This window comes from Hipposideros armiger, unplaced genomic scaffold (genome assembly GCF_001890085.2).
Source record: "Hipposideros armiger isolate ML-2016 unplaced genomic scaffold, ASM189008v1 scaffold_135, whole genome shotgun sequence".
In the NCBI taxonomy this organism is placed as follows: domain Eukaryota; kingdom Metazoa; phylum Chordata; class Mammalia; order Chiroptera; family Hipposideridae; genus Hipposideros; species Hipposideros armiger.
In genome coordinates, this window is record NW_017731485.1 from 837,634 (window position 1) to 851,507 (window position 13,874).

The 13,874-nt window shown below is 54.2% G+C and overlaps 1 protein-coding gene across 1 annotated transcript in view; it reads left to right on the plus strand.

Moving 5' to 3' along the window:
• ZKSCAN2 (zinc finger with KRAB and SCAN domains 2) overlaps positions 1 to 11,158 on the plus strand; it is a 28,959-nt gene extending 17,801 nt beyond the window's left edge. Inside the window, exons 3-7 of the mRNA XM_019649831.1 lie at positions 375 to 466; positions 802 to 928; positions 3,288 to 3,971; positions 5,935 to 6,399; positions 7,285 to 11,158. Coding sequence (XP_019505376.1) covers positions 375 to 466; positions 802 to 928; positions 3,288 to 3,971; positions 5,935 to 6,399; positions 7,285 to 8,129 — 2,213 coding nt within the window. The 3' untranslated portion in view covers positions 8,130 to 11,158. The remainder of the gene's footprint in view (positions 1 to 374; positions 467 to 801; positions 929 to 3,287; positions 3,972 to 5,934; positions 6,400 to 7,284) is intronic.
• The last annotated feature ends 2,716 nt before the right edge of the window (positions 11,159 to 13,874 follow it).

A 13,874-nucleotide genomic window follows, 5' to 3' on the forward strand; every position in this document is an offset into this window, starting at 1 on the left:
AAAAAAAAAAAAAAGACTTTGGAGATTTCACCTAAGAGTCCAGATTTCTGGCTTCTCTTGAAAAAGTGAGACACTCTGGCTGTACCAGGGCTACAGTGTCACAGTGAAGCACCCCGCTGAGCACTGCTGCACCCTTTCATTGGGACACGTGCTCCCCAGTTCCCAGATGCCTCCCCGCCCCTCTGAGGACCTGTTTGCTCCCTTAGGATCTGTGACCTGCTGTGGGTCCCTGGGCTGCAGGCATTGTCCTGAGCTCCCTGAGAAATGGCCTGTTTGTATTTGTTGCTCTTTGATGCAAGCTCCTTCCTTAAGAGCAGAAGCAGTGGGAATTAAAGGGCCAGAGCCCAGAACGCTAATTGTGCTGTCTCTTACAGCGTGTCCTTTTCCCTGGGTGCCAGCCCCAGCTGGAGAATGGGACACCACAGACCAGGAAGGGACAGCCACCCGGCTTCCTGTTGGGTCTCAGGTAGGTTGTGTTGTTCTCTGTGGCCTGCCTTCCCGGGGAATTCAGTCTCGGTGGGGCCTTCCCTGTCCTCCAATGTCCGTACTCCCTCCAAGGGACTTTCCCCCTTGTCCCTCTTCCAGACAAGACTGGACCTTTTTCTGAGTCATGGGGACCCCTTGCTGGGTCTTCTCTCTTGGGATTTTTTTATAGTATCTTCTGCACCTTTGGGCATGTGATACACACTCAGTTCCTGGATTTTAATTCTTCTGTAGGCCCTTCCACTTCTCCCAGTATCGTTCATCCTTCAAAGACCCGCATGGTTATCTTGGTAGTCACTGCTGTCAGTGTCATTCCAGGAGCCCCAGAAGGACGTCCACATGGCGAGAGGCTCTTCCTGCAGAAAGCGTATGCGTCAGGTCGCTGCCCACAGAGGCCTCCACCAGGACCTTAGGAAAGACGGGGCCGGGAATGTGGCCTCCCCGGGTAAGGCATCTTTCCCTTTTCACATTGAACACGTGGGAATGTCTAACGTTCTCCTTTCTAGTGATGATCAGATAGTTACAGTGTTAACACTTAAAGGACCTCCGTGGGTTGTCTGATCGTTTCTGGGACTGGCTAGCAATCACCTATCCATGTTCTCTTGCCTCATTCATCCTTCCAGTTGAAAATTGATATACATTGTTATAATTTAGTGATGAGAATGTCAGAGAGGTATCACGTCTGGCTGTCCTATAACTTAAATGTAAACTTACACTCTAGACAAAGCTCCAAAGTCACGAGGGCTCCTTAGGGTTTGTTTTTGTTTATATGTAGTAAACTCACCAATTTTCACAGAGCCTGACATGTGGGTGGGTGCCCAGCAAATATTTATGGGTGGATGGAAATCTTATAAATGGAAGGAAAAAGGAATTTCAATACAATAACCTCAAGTAGCATGTTGTGAATTATTTAAATAGCACAAATTTAACGGCATAAATCACCATTTTAGAGTGTCACTTTACAAGCCACCTTTTGAAGGATTATGTCACTTGCTTTAGCAGGAGGGCTAAATGTGGTTCATTCTTATGTAAGGTACAAGTCAGACTACTTAGGAATAAAATTACATGCCTGAAACGTGCACCGATACCCACTGGGGTGCTGTGTGCTGTCTGAGAGAGTAGCCATCAGCCGTACGTGCCTACTTAAATTTAAATCTATGAAATTAAATGAAGATCAGAATTCAGCCCCTCGGTGGCAGCTGCCGCATCTAAGGTGTTCAGTAGTTGTACTGGGCAGCACATCACAGGGCATGTCCACAGACGCAGAAAGTTCTGGACAAGGCTACATACAGACGCTAAGGTACAGATTCTAAAATGGACCACGCGAAACTGAGTGAAGGAAGATAAACCACAACTGTTTATAATTAGAAAGCAACTAAAGCAATTGGAGGGAAATGACCGCTTTTGCATGACACTGATGATACACCAGTGAGCAAGTGCCCTCCCCAGCGCAGAGGCGTGCCAGCATGTACTCAGCTGCTGCACGATGGATGTCTGCAGGCGTTGCCGTGGCCGCACAGCACCCAGACCGAGGAGGATGCTGAACTGGTGTCCTTAGTAAACCCTGCCGCAAGTGGGATGCGCACCACGCTTTGAGATTTCAGATTTAGCCAGTGCCTTCACGTAGAATTACAGAGTGTTAGGGACCCAGGCCCAGAGACATCTGCCTGGTCTGCCATCAGACTGTGAACGAATGGCTCCTGGCTGACTCTAGCCTATGCACATATTTTGGCCTTGCACAGAGCTTTAACTAAAAATTTGTTTGTAAACCTGTATTCCCCGCATCTTTTAAAAACTCCAGTTCCAGGCACCATGGGCCCACCTCCTTCCTCACAGGCCGCCAGGTGGCCAGAGCTGAGTGAGGAAGCTCGTGCCGAACTGCCACCTCCCGCACTCCTGCCACCTCACGCGACGCGTTTACGTCGCCTGCTTAGTCCTTACAGCCACCCAGCGCGGCTGTCTCTACACTCAGTTCTCTCATGTAAAAATACAGAGCAAACCTCCAGCCCCGGGGCCCTTTCAGCAGGGGTTCTCCAGGCGAGTTCCGTGAGCCTCTCTGTGTGTTGTCTAGAGAAGAAAACCGAATCTTACTGCGTACCCAGTGGGCTGGGACAGTGAGCAGATGTCACTTATTTAATGCGCCCAGCACCTCTCAGAGTAGCCGATGCCACCTCCTAGGATTCTGGGGCTTGCAGAGACTAAGGCACCTCCCCCATCCACGAGTGCAGTGGGGGTGACACCAGGGTTCACGTTCAAGGGTCACTCTCCCCGGTATCGGAACAAGCTCAGTTTGCTTCCCTGTTCTTACATTGCTCTCCCAGTTAGCTTGTCAGATATGTCCAAAATCCCTGACCCCCATCTCTCACAGCCCAGCGTGTGCATGCACGTTGTTGGGGAGGCAGGGAGTGTGGAGAGCAGAGAGAAGCACACTTCTTGTGTAAGCAACAGTGCTGGTCAGAAGCGCACTCTGAACCTAGCACGGTGTTAGATACCAAGAGGGGAATCAAAGGTAATGAAAACGCGTTTCTCACGCTTAAAGGTTTTCCTTTGAGAGCCACTGCAGACAGAAGTGGTACATACATGAGAAGTAAACTGATAGTGTCAGTTAGTGGGTGGCTGTGCACAGAGCTTGTGTAAGAATAACTAGTGTGCACTGTCGTGGCTGAGGAGGCCTCCGAGAAGGTGACTAGATGAGACCTTCACAGGGCACATGAGAGAGTGGTCCAGGAGAGTGTGCTGCAGCGGGAGATGGGCATGCACTCAGGACCCTAGGTCTCACACGGCGTGTGTTTCTCTTCCTGTAGGAAGTGCAGAGTCTCCCTCTAACAAGAGAGCCCTGTCAGAGCCGAGAAAGGAACCGTGGGCCGCAGGCCTGCAGCCCTCTGATGGCAGGACCGTCCTGAGGAGTGGCTACATCCGAGAGAAGTCGGCTGGTGCCGGGCAGCTTCCTGCCAGGAACGTGGGCAGGACATGGAGAGAGCAGCAGCAGTGGGGCTTGGAGGACGAGAAGGTGGCAGGCGTGCACTGGAGCTACGAGGAGACCAAGACTTTCCTTGCCATCCTCAGAGAGTCCCGCTTCTACGAAACGCTTCAGGCATGCCCCCGGAACAGCCAGGTGTACGGGGCCGTAGCGGAGTGGCTGCGGGCGTGTGGCTTCCTGCGGACCCCCGAGCAGTGCCGGACCAAGTTCAAAAGCCTCCAGAAGAGCTACCGCAGAGCGAGGAGCGGCCACATGCTCGAGCCCTGTGCCTTCTTTGAGGACATGGACGCGCTGCTGAACCCCGCAGCCCACGCATCGTCCCCTGGCAAGTCGAAGGCGGCTGTGTCTCTCCCCAGTCTGCAGGGCTCGGGGCTCGGTGCTGAGGGGCGCATCGGTCTGCTGGTGGAGGAAGGAGCCGCAGGAGACTCTGACGAGGAGGAAAGCAGCCTCGAGTTTATCCGGAAGCCTGAGGTCCGTGGCGCCCCGGTCTTGTTCCAGAACCTGAGTGGTAAGAATTGTACGTCTGTTTCTGGTTTGAAAATGGAAGATGGAAAAGGGATGATGTGGTCTTGTGGAAAAAGTAGTCCAGCAGTGACCAGACCTGGGGGGTGCCGTCGCCCACATCTTCCTCTGGTCACCGGGACTGGCCACGGGACGGACAGGCTCTCTGGTGTCTCCAGCCCCAGGGCAGCAGCACTGGGTTAGAACGCAGTGTGGTTGGCGCATTGGGGCCTGTGGGGGGAGGTAAATGGAGTCCGAGGGGCGTAAGGGTCCACCACTATCTGAGAATCGGTATAAAGCAGTCAATTGTGTTAGGTGGTGAAAGGCCAAAGATACACTATTAGACTAAGGTAACCAGGAAAGGATGTGTAGTTAAACAATGAATGAATAATGAAATTCTAAAAGAAAAAAGGAGGGGAAAAGGAACACAAAGTAGATCAGTCAATGGGGAAAAAATAGTAAGACAGTAGGTGTGAATCCAAATACATAATTAATTACAGATTTAAAAGGCCGAAGTTATCAGACATTTAAGAAAAGAACTATATGTCGCTTATAAGAGCTACATCTTCAGTGTAAGAACACAGACACTGGAATTAAAAGGACAAAAGATGTACCTTATACCACACACAAGAAAGCTGGTGTTGAAATCTGGGCATTGGGACATGCAGACTTAAACTGCCAGTTAATAACTGGGTGACAGCAGACATACCCTGTAAGTACCCTGAGCCTCAGTTTCCTCACCTGTGAAGTCCGACAGGGACTACCAGGGCTGTGATTGGTGTGAACACGATGGCATAGATGGAGTGTTAAAACACAGGAAAATATTGCCAGATACCAGTTACTAGCAATGTTTCTCTGCCCCATCTCACGGAAAGGCAGCTTCTCAGACGGGAAGAATCAACCAGGTAGGAGAGCTGGGAGTGTACTCGTGACTACTCTTGTTCAAAAGAAAAAGCTCAGGAAAAGATGGGAAGGTGTATTGCGCACGTACAGGTAGTGACCAGCCTAGACGTCCGTAGGCGTGAGGCGGGGCTCGGGGGCTGGTCTCAAAAGGGCCCCAGTGCTGGGCCGGGGAGGGAGCACCCGGTAAGGCTGAGGATGGAAACAACCTTTTCCTCCTTTCTGAGCACACGGAAAGCATAGCCTAGCAAACTACACTCAGACGTGACCCAGAAAGCCTCATTCTGCTGTCAAAGCAGCGCCCGCTACTCTCACAGAGCCTTTCATCTCTCAGAGCACAGGACGCAGAGACATCAGAAATAATGGCTGTTTATCAAAGATTTGCAGCAACCTCGGGATCAGATGCACATCAACCAGCAGAACTGTCTCCGGACCCCTGCTGGCACCCAGCGGCTCTGGTCCTCAGTCCCCTGGCGCCCTCCCGTCTCCCCTTCCCTTGAAATAAAATGGCCTGAACACTGCACTTTGTTAACGATGCGTTTGAGGCGCCTTCTCAATCACTAAACCTTTCCTTACTCCAAACAGAGCATAGTTCTGTTCTTCAAGGAAGGCTGGTTAAGAGAGTGACAGGCACTTTGGGGGAAAGGTCCTGCTGGGTGACCTCGTCCTTACTCTTCAGTGTTTGGAAAAGACGGCTAAATCCTTCCTTAGTCACCTAAGCAGTGGCAGGCATAGGGGCTGCTTTTCCACTCTGGCGAGCAAATCGAGATCAGTTGACCGATTTCAATTAAAAACCCTACTGGGATTTTGACTTTATAGACTCACTTGAGAGTGGGTGTCTGTACAACTTGAGTCTTCGTACCCAGAAACGTAGCCTCTCTCCATTTTTCTAGTTCTTTTATGTCCTTCAATAAACTAGTGTAGACGTTTTTACATAGACCTTCTCATCTGGGGCCGAGCTGTACCAGGCACATCAGAGTTGCCGTGGCTCCGGTTTTCTTGAACCCCTATGATGTGTGGAGGTACTGGCGCCTCCTCTTACCTCTCTGAACTTTCTCCTTGGACGGCAGGCGTGCACTGGGGCTACGAGGAGACCAAGACCTTCCTGGACATCCTCCGTGAGACTCGGTTTTACGAAGCGCTCCAGGCCTGTCACCGGAAGAGCAAGCTGTACGGGGCAGTGGCAGAGCAGCTGCGTGCGTGCGGCTTCCTGCGGACCCCCGAGCAGTGCCGGACCAAGTTCAAAAGCCTCCAGAAGAGCTACCGCAGAGTGAGGAGCGGCCACGTGCTCGAGCCCTGCGCCTTCTACAAGGAGATGGACGCGCTCATCAACGCTCGGGCTCCTGTCCCTTCTCCCTCAAGGCCAGAAAGACAGGGTCCTGAGACCGAACCCCAAGAGCCTCCAGGCTGGGAACTGGAGGAGACGGCCCAGGAGGCAGTGGGAGACGATTGTGGCGGCAAGAGAACGAGCGAGGAGGGAACTGTGCTCAAGTCGGACTGCCGGGGCTCTCCGGGGCCCCTGCAGAGCCCACGTGGTAAGGGCCGCCCGGGGACGTGGTTAAAGCCAGAAAGCAGCCTGCTGGGAACCTAGAGAGCTGTGAGCCACGCAGGACTGTTCACTCACTAAGCAGCGTGTGGGCATCAGTACAGTTTGGGGAACAAGGGACAGCTGTAAAAGGACAATGTCAGATCCACTTCAAAATGATGGGGTTGGGGGGAGCGTGTGGGGCTGGCAATGAAGCGACTGGTGTGAGGGGTCCGTGGAAGCTCCTTGTATATACTCTCCTCTGCTCTCCCATGTGCTTGAGTTTCCACAGTAAAAAGTTAATACAAAACCACAGAGCTAACAAGTGACCAGGACGGAGACAGAACCAGGGAGGCCTTGTCTTCTCCACTGTCCTGGGCGTGGGCTGTAGGTGACAGAGGGTCGTTCTGGTTTGGGGAACAGTGAGAACTGAGTCTGTGTGAGAGACAGCCAGAAAAACAGAGTGACAGGCAGGATACCGATTAGGGGTTGATGAGCCCAGAAGCCCTTGAGGAGTTTGGACTCGATCACAAGAACCCACTGTAAACGTTAGTGTAAGACAGTGCATTTGAGGATAGATGTGGAATTCTGGAAGCAGGATGGATTAGAGTGGAACTTCCGGGAGCGAAGCCAGCTAGCTCCCATGTTAATCAGGATACAGATGGGGAATAGTGGCCTGGATTATAATTCAATTCAGAAGACATTTCCGAAGGCCTGCTTTGCACGAGGTGTCACTGGCTGTTCTTGGAACTGAATGAGAATAAGGCCTAATGAGTCAGGGAAAAGGAACAGGACCTGAGGCCAGCCAAGCACGGCGAGGTCGTAACACAGGAAGCCTTGTAGGTCACGTTGTGTTCAGACAGGACTGTCAACATTTTTATTCTCTTTTTTTCAGGTTTTGAAATTGGAGGCCGTATGAAGGAGGATGCCATGCAGGTGATCTGTGAGGACATGGAGCAGCACAGGCCATTACTCGGCAAGTCAAAAAGGGTTGTCACCTCCCAGAACAGCGACCCAGGTAGGTGCCGCAAAAGGGAGAGCATCTCAGGGAGACAATGGGAGGCCCTCCAAGGAACACGGCCGCCGGGGAAGCTGGGGGCCCAGCCCCGAGACCTGGGGAAAGCTCTGGTGCCTCCAAGGCCCTTCCCGGGGAGGAGGCCCTACAGACTCCTCAAGTACGGAGACAGCTCTGGAAGGGGCGCTCGCCTCCTGTGCCGGGCGACCCACCAGAAGGAGAACCCTCACCAGTGCGCTGTCTGCGGGAAGCGCTTTGGGGGCAGCAGGAGCCTGACCCGACACCAGAGAGCCCACACAGGAGAGAGACCCCTCAAGTGTCCGGACTGTGGGAAAAGCTTTCAGGATGCCTCCAACCTTGGTGCCCACCAGAGAAGCCACACGGCGGGGAAGCTCTATCCGTGTGGGGACTGTGGGAAGGGCTTCCCCAGCAGCTCGCACCTGAGTGCACACCGCAGCAGGGTGCACGCCGGTGAGAGTCCCTACAAGTGCGTGGACTGCGAAAAGTCCTTCGGTACCTGTGCCCGCTTCCGAGAACCCCGGAGAGCACACACTGGAGACAGGCCCCACGCCTGTGCACTCTGTGGCAAGCGTTTCAGCAAGAGCTCCGTGCTGGGCAAGCACCGGGAGACTCACGGGAGGGAGAAGCCGCCACCGCCTCCTCCCGGGCCCCCCCCAGAGGCCCCCCAGAAGGGGAAGAGCAGCGAGCTCAGGAAGACTTTCTGACGGCCGCCTCCCTTCCTAGATGTTCCTGTAGACGCTTCAGCCTCCTCTCAGTCCTGGGAGCAGCCTTTTCTTAGCCGTAAAGTATAATTCCCACGGTGAGCCTGAGGACAGAAACAGACAAGACTGGGCCTGTTCTCGCCTCGCACGTGACCACTCTGTTCCCCATTCTGCGTGTCTCTGTGACCCCCACTGGTGTGGAGCAGACGCGTTGTCTCGTCCGGGCTGCAGCTCCTCCAGCGTGTCGAGGCCACTGCTGTGGGTCGCTCAGGACCTTCATGCAGGAGTGTGTTCCCAGGGAGATGGAGATGTTGTAAGGCTCTGTGTCCACCGCAAGAGACCCGGATGCAGCTTGATCAGTTTCCCATTTGGGTAGCACTTCGGGAGTCAGGGCAGAACCACGTCAAGCCCATCTCGGCTCTGAGGATGTTCACAGAGGAGACTGGGTGTTCGCTTCCTTCAGCAGTCGGTGGCAGTGAGACTCTCTAGTGTTGAGAAGTCCATCCCGGTAGCTAGCGTAGAATCCCATGTTGTCCCTGAAGTCACGTCACTGACGCCTTGCCCTCCGTGGGGAAAAGAAGCCCCGGGTCACCCATCACCTCTGTGCACCGGCCTTTCCTGCCCCTGAAGACGGAATCCCGTGGCCACTGCTGCTCCGGCCGATAAGTGGTCCACTTCCTGTGGCCATTCCCACACGTCCTGCTCTTCCGTCTTCGGGTTCCTGTGCCCCGCCCGACTCTTCTAAGCTGTCACGCCACCTCACACCCACTCAGCTCAGGCCCCCGATACGACTCGGCAAGATAAAGTAGGCTTCAGAACATTCGCGTTCTCCCCTGGAACCTCTGGTTCTGCTAGAACACAGCTGTACTGGCCTATTTATGCCTCCCAGCCCCCGCTGTGGTATAATGTCACATGAGCATAGTTTTCTGAAGCTTTAAGGGGCCGGAAGAATGAGGTAGGAGCCTGGAACATTAAACATCCCTGAGACCAGCTGGACGCCTCAGCCCTGGTCCCCTCAGGTCGGCGGCACTGCGTCCAGATCATCACCGCCAGGGCCGGCCGGCCACATCCGCTGTCCTTTCCTTAGGCACTCTCTCACTTGAAGACACAGGAGGTCATCTCTTTCCCCGAGTGCGTTGGCATCTGTTCAGACGTGTGCGGAGTCCGGGGCGCGGGCCGTGGAGGAAGCCCAGCTCGCAGTGCCAGCGGAGGGGGTGGGTGCTGGGAGGCGGGGACGCAGGGAGGCGTTGAGAAGTGCTCTCTGCACACCTGCCAAAACGCGGTGCTCCTTCACTCCTGGACAGATCAAGCTGCTCTGTGCTGAGCGACAGCCCTCGGTGGTACGCAGCTTCGTGGGTGTGCTGTGCCCAGGAAGGGGTGTGTGCCCGTGGGCATGTGCTGTAGGTGCCTGTGGGGGCGCTCCGGCTCTGGAGTGAGGTGCACAGTGACAGACGGCACCCCTTAGCAATACGCACACAGGGTGGGTGACGAGTGATGGACACGTGGCTCCGACCAGGTGGCTTGTTCCTGCTTCCGCCCTGAGCACTGTGGTGTGTAAGGCGCGTTCTCCACACAGTGAGGGGACACCAGTGAGAAAAGGGAGCGTGGAGCCTGTGCTTGAGGGACTTGAAACGTGATACAGGACAGGGTGGTGCCAACCACCTGCGTGTCTGTGTCCATCACAACAGCTCGTGACTCGAGCCTGACAGTGTCCCTTCCCTGCAGAGGGGTTTCTCCAACTGCCTGCCTCAAACGCCCCAGTGGCAGGAGAGGGACAGAGCCCTCCATCTGCAGTGGGACACGCCAATCCGATCTGTTCGGTCTCGTGTGTCTGGGATCAAGCGGAGTGGACTTTGGGTTCCCCTCCTGGCACTCCCGATGGCGAGTGGGCTCTATGGACATGTATTAAATGAGCGTCATGACCTCATGACCTTCGTGTCTGTTCTGAGGAAGCAGAAGGTCCTGCCCACCGTTAGACCAAGACTGTGCATTTTATCTTTGTTCAGCTGGGGCGTGAAAGTCAAAGTGAATAGGTGTGCAGTATCACATAGCTTCACCTTTATGAAGATCCACAGGAAAAGGTTTCAGTACCAGGGAAAGTTCCGGGCCTAAGCAGAAAAAAAAGGTTATCTTACAAACACTGTGATTTTTATAACTTACTCTTTTTCTCTCTTTGTTCTGGCTGCTGGAAAGCACAACAAAATGTATAACCCACCTCAGCCAACTACCTGAAACCTTTATTTATTTAACCCTGTCTTATTTCTTTGAAGTTGTCCCAAACCCTTTTTTTTAAACGGCGTAAACGAGCAGACGCTTTGTTCTCTGGCATGTCCACCAAGGCACCTGGACGCTGGCCATGCCCCCTGCCAGGCGTGCTCTCAGCCTCACGGGCCCTGCAGAGCCTGTGGGGACTCAGTCACACATGCAGCCTGATGTGTTCTGTGGAAGGAAACCCCGCTTGTTTAAAGAGGAAAACGTCACACACACAGGCCGCCCAGGGCCGCTGCCGTGCTGGAATGGGCACTCCAGCGGAAGCCAAAAGTTTGGTCTTGTTCCAGCCACTTCCTGAGTGGTGTTGGACAGACTGTAGCCCCCTCTGGGCCTGAGCACCATGTCTGAGGAGAGCTTGAACTTGGCTGCCAAGACTGCTCCAGCCCTGGTGTTTTGAGGCTGGGGAGCAATCTTGGGTGAGGAGGGGGCCGTAAGGCCAGGTGTCCGCCTGACCCCCACCGCACACAGCCCCATTTCCTGCCTCAGGCGGGCACAGGGGTGCAGTGTATGGTCCGGAGCCTGCTCAGAGAGAAGCATGGACCACTCACGTCAGCAGCAGGCGGCCCCCAGGCACCTCAATAGCTGCGTGAGGAAACCTACTGTGTGTGGCCTGGAGCCCAGTGTCCGGCCAGGGAAGCCCCACATGTGTGGCCTGTGAGGTCCATCTGCACACATGCTGGTGTGCTGTCTGTCCTCTGTGGTGTGTCACTTAGATGTCTTCTTGAAAACCTGTGTGTGAAATAAATGTCTACAGTACTTGACTCCCACTGGTTTTGCCCTTGTTTGAAGGATGTCTCCCATTAAGGGAAAAGCGAACTTCTCCCGGAGGCAACACGAGCCGGTGCTCGTAGCTGAGAGCAGCTCAGTGTCGTCCACAGCTGTTGGGGGCTGCGGTCCTAATAGTGACCATGGCACAGTCCCAGGGGATGGCTGGGTCAGCCTTGGTCCTGGGGGGCACTCGCCCACAGCCTTGTATGGGGAACAAGTCTCCAGATTCCCCAAAGACTTGTGATTTCCTGTCTTGGTGTGAAGGGTTCCAGTGGCTTCCACCTACCCCTTTGTCCCAGCTCCGTGGTCATGGAGTCGTTTGCATTCCCAGCTGTGCTCTCGAGACCGGGAAGAGCCGCGCGCGGGGTGGGCGTGGAAAGCGGAGCACCCGACACAAGGCAGTGTCCACAGAGCATCCCCGGCCTGGACTGCAAGAGCCTGTACTCTGTGTGTCCAACAGCAGTGGTTCCCAAGGTCCCCAAGAGTGCAAGTGCCCAGAGCCAGTATCTAAGGGCCCCTGTGGGTCCCCATATTTTTCTTGAGTAAATGGCCACACGCTTTTTGGAGGAGCTAAGATACAGACCTAGAACATCCGTGTGTGGTGTCACCTCAGCGTTCTCCCCCGTTCCCTTACAGAGATGCAGGTCTGGGAACGAGGGGAGCAGCTAAGTCTCCACGGGCCAGTGAATTCCAATTCCTATAAACCAGTTACGACGATCAGACTCTACGGGAGAGAACGATGCTCTGTGTTCCCGGCACTACAGGGAACATCGCTAGTCACAGCCCCAAACTTCTGGGCGGGTCCAGGGACTTGGAGGGGACATGGCTTTGGGTTCCAAGAGAGGCGAATGCCTAAGCCCCTGAGGTGTGGGACTCTGGAGAACGGCGGTAGGGGCAGGCGGTGGGGGCAGGGCCGGGATGGCCTCGGCCTCACGTCGCCTGGATCCCAGAGCACGGAGCCTGTGGACCGCGCAGGCGTGGTTGGCTGGGGAGGGGTGGAACTGCCAGAAAAGGACCCCTCTTCCAAGAAAGCACCCTGGCCTGGTCAAGTGTGACTTGGCAACAGCACATGCCTGAGGACACGGCCAACAGCGGCACCACGCGGCAGAGGTGAGTGGCAGCAGGGCTGGCACCACGCAAGTTCCACGCGAGTAGACATGGGCGCACTTCCCTTCAGGCTGCTTAAGCTGGCAGAGCTCTTGGGGGGTCTGAGAGAGGGCTGCAGAGCAGCAGCCCAGACCCCCAACAACATGGCAGGAGGGGAGGAGTCAGCACTCGGCCCCAGGGGTCTGGAGAAGGACAGGCCTGTGCAGTAGAAAGAACCACGAACTGTGCCCCAAATCCTGCTGGTCACACGAATGCTCCCCAGCCTTCTCCCATCGGGAGACCCAAGCATCCCTCTGAGGGCAGCTGACAGAGAAAACACGTCTGTGCCGACTCCATTAGGAGCCCCCGCCCCCAGCCATGACACGCCTGCAAAACTTCAACGGGGGACTAACAGGCAGACACACACTGTCCCTCCGCAGAACCAGAGAAGTGTGACAACAGAGACCATGGACCCCGCAGCCGAAGGGACCTGACCTTAGGTTCTGGCTCCACCAACGTGCTGACTCACGTGACTGTGTAACGTCATCTCTTGGAACCTCCGTTTGCTTCTCTGGAAAGCGAATGAGAAGAGTACCTACCTGTGTTGGTCTCGTGGGGCGGCCGTAACAAACGGCACAAACTTATCCTCACAGTCCTGGAGGCCGGACGTCTCAGGTCAAGGTGTCAGCAGGGCCAGGCTCCCTGCATAGGCTGTAGGGGACCATCCTGCCTGCGTCCTCTCGCTCCTGGTGGCCCCCCACTGGCGTGTGGTGGCGTCTCTGCCTCTTCTGCTTCCTCACACCTCGCCTGTCTTCTGACCCCTTCTCCCCTTGTAAGCGCCCTCGTCGGACTCGGGCCGCCCAAAGCCAGTGTGACCTCACCTTAACTGGTCCTTAATCACATCCACAGAGACCTTATTTCCAAATAAGCTCACACTCTTAGGTTCCACGTATGACATGAATTTGGGGGGACAATATTCAACCCACTGCCCTAACTTATATGACAGCTGTGGGGAGGAAATGAGATAATACGTGTAAACCATTCTGCATAGTGCTGGTCCCACAATAAAATAAATGTCAGGTGTGTGTGTACACGTAACTGTGTTGTTATTCACTAGATTCACCAAAGGTCTATTTCATTGTCTCACCAAAAGAAATAGGAACTTTCAATGCTTTTCACTTTGTGAGTGTGCTGATTTGTTTGTTTCTGACTTTATCATATTATTTCCTCCCGTTTTCTTTAGGTTTGTGGTTATCATCTGTGTTTGCCTTTCTTTATGTTTGGGGTATATAGTGTCCATTTTCGCCATAAGAAGTTGGTGATTTTCTCGACTGAGCATCTTCTTCATTTCTACTCAGCCGAGAATTTTGCTCATCTCACAGCAACAGGTGGGTTTTCTGTTTGTTGTTGAGGATAATTTTTCCCTGGTATTTCTTCACGATGTCATAACGACCATCTTCCATAAATAATCCACAGGTTCTTAGAGATACGCCCTCTACTTGTAAAGTGTGAAGTTCAGAATGTCCTTTTATCTTCTATTATGTTTTCTTATCATTATACTCACATATTCCATCCAATGTCAGTGTCCCCCAGGCCTGTATTTTGCCCCATTATCTATTTCCT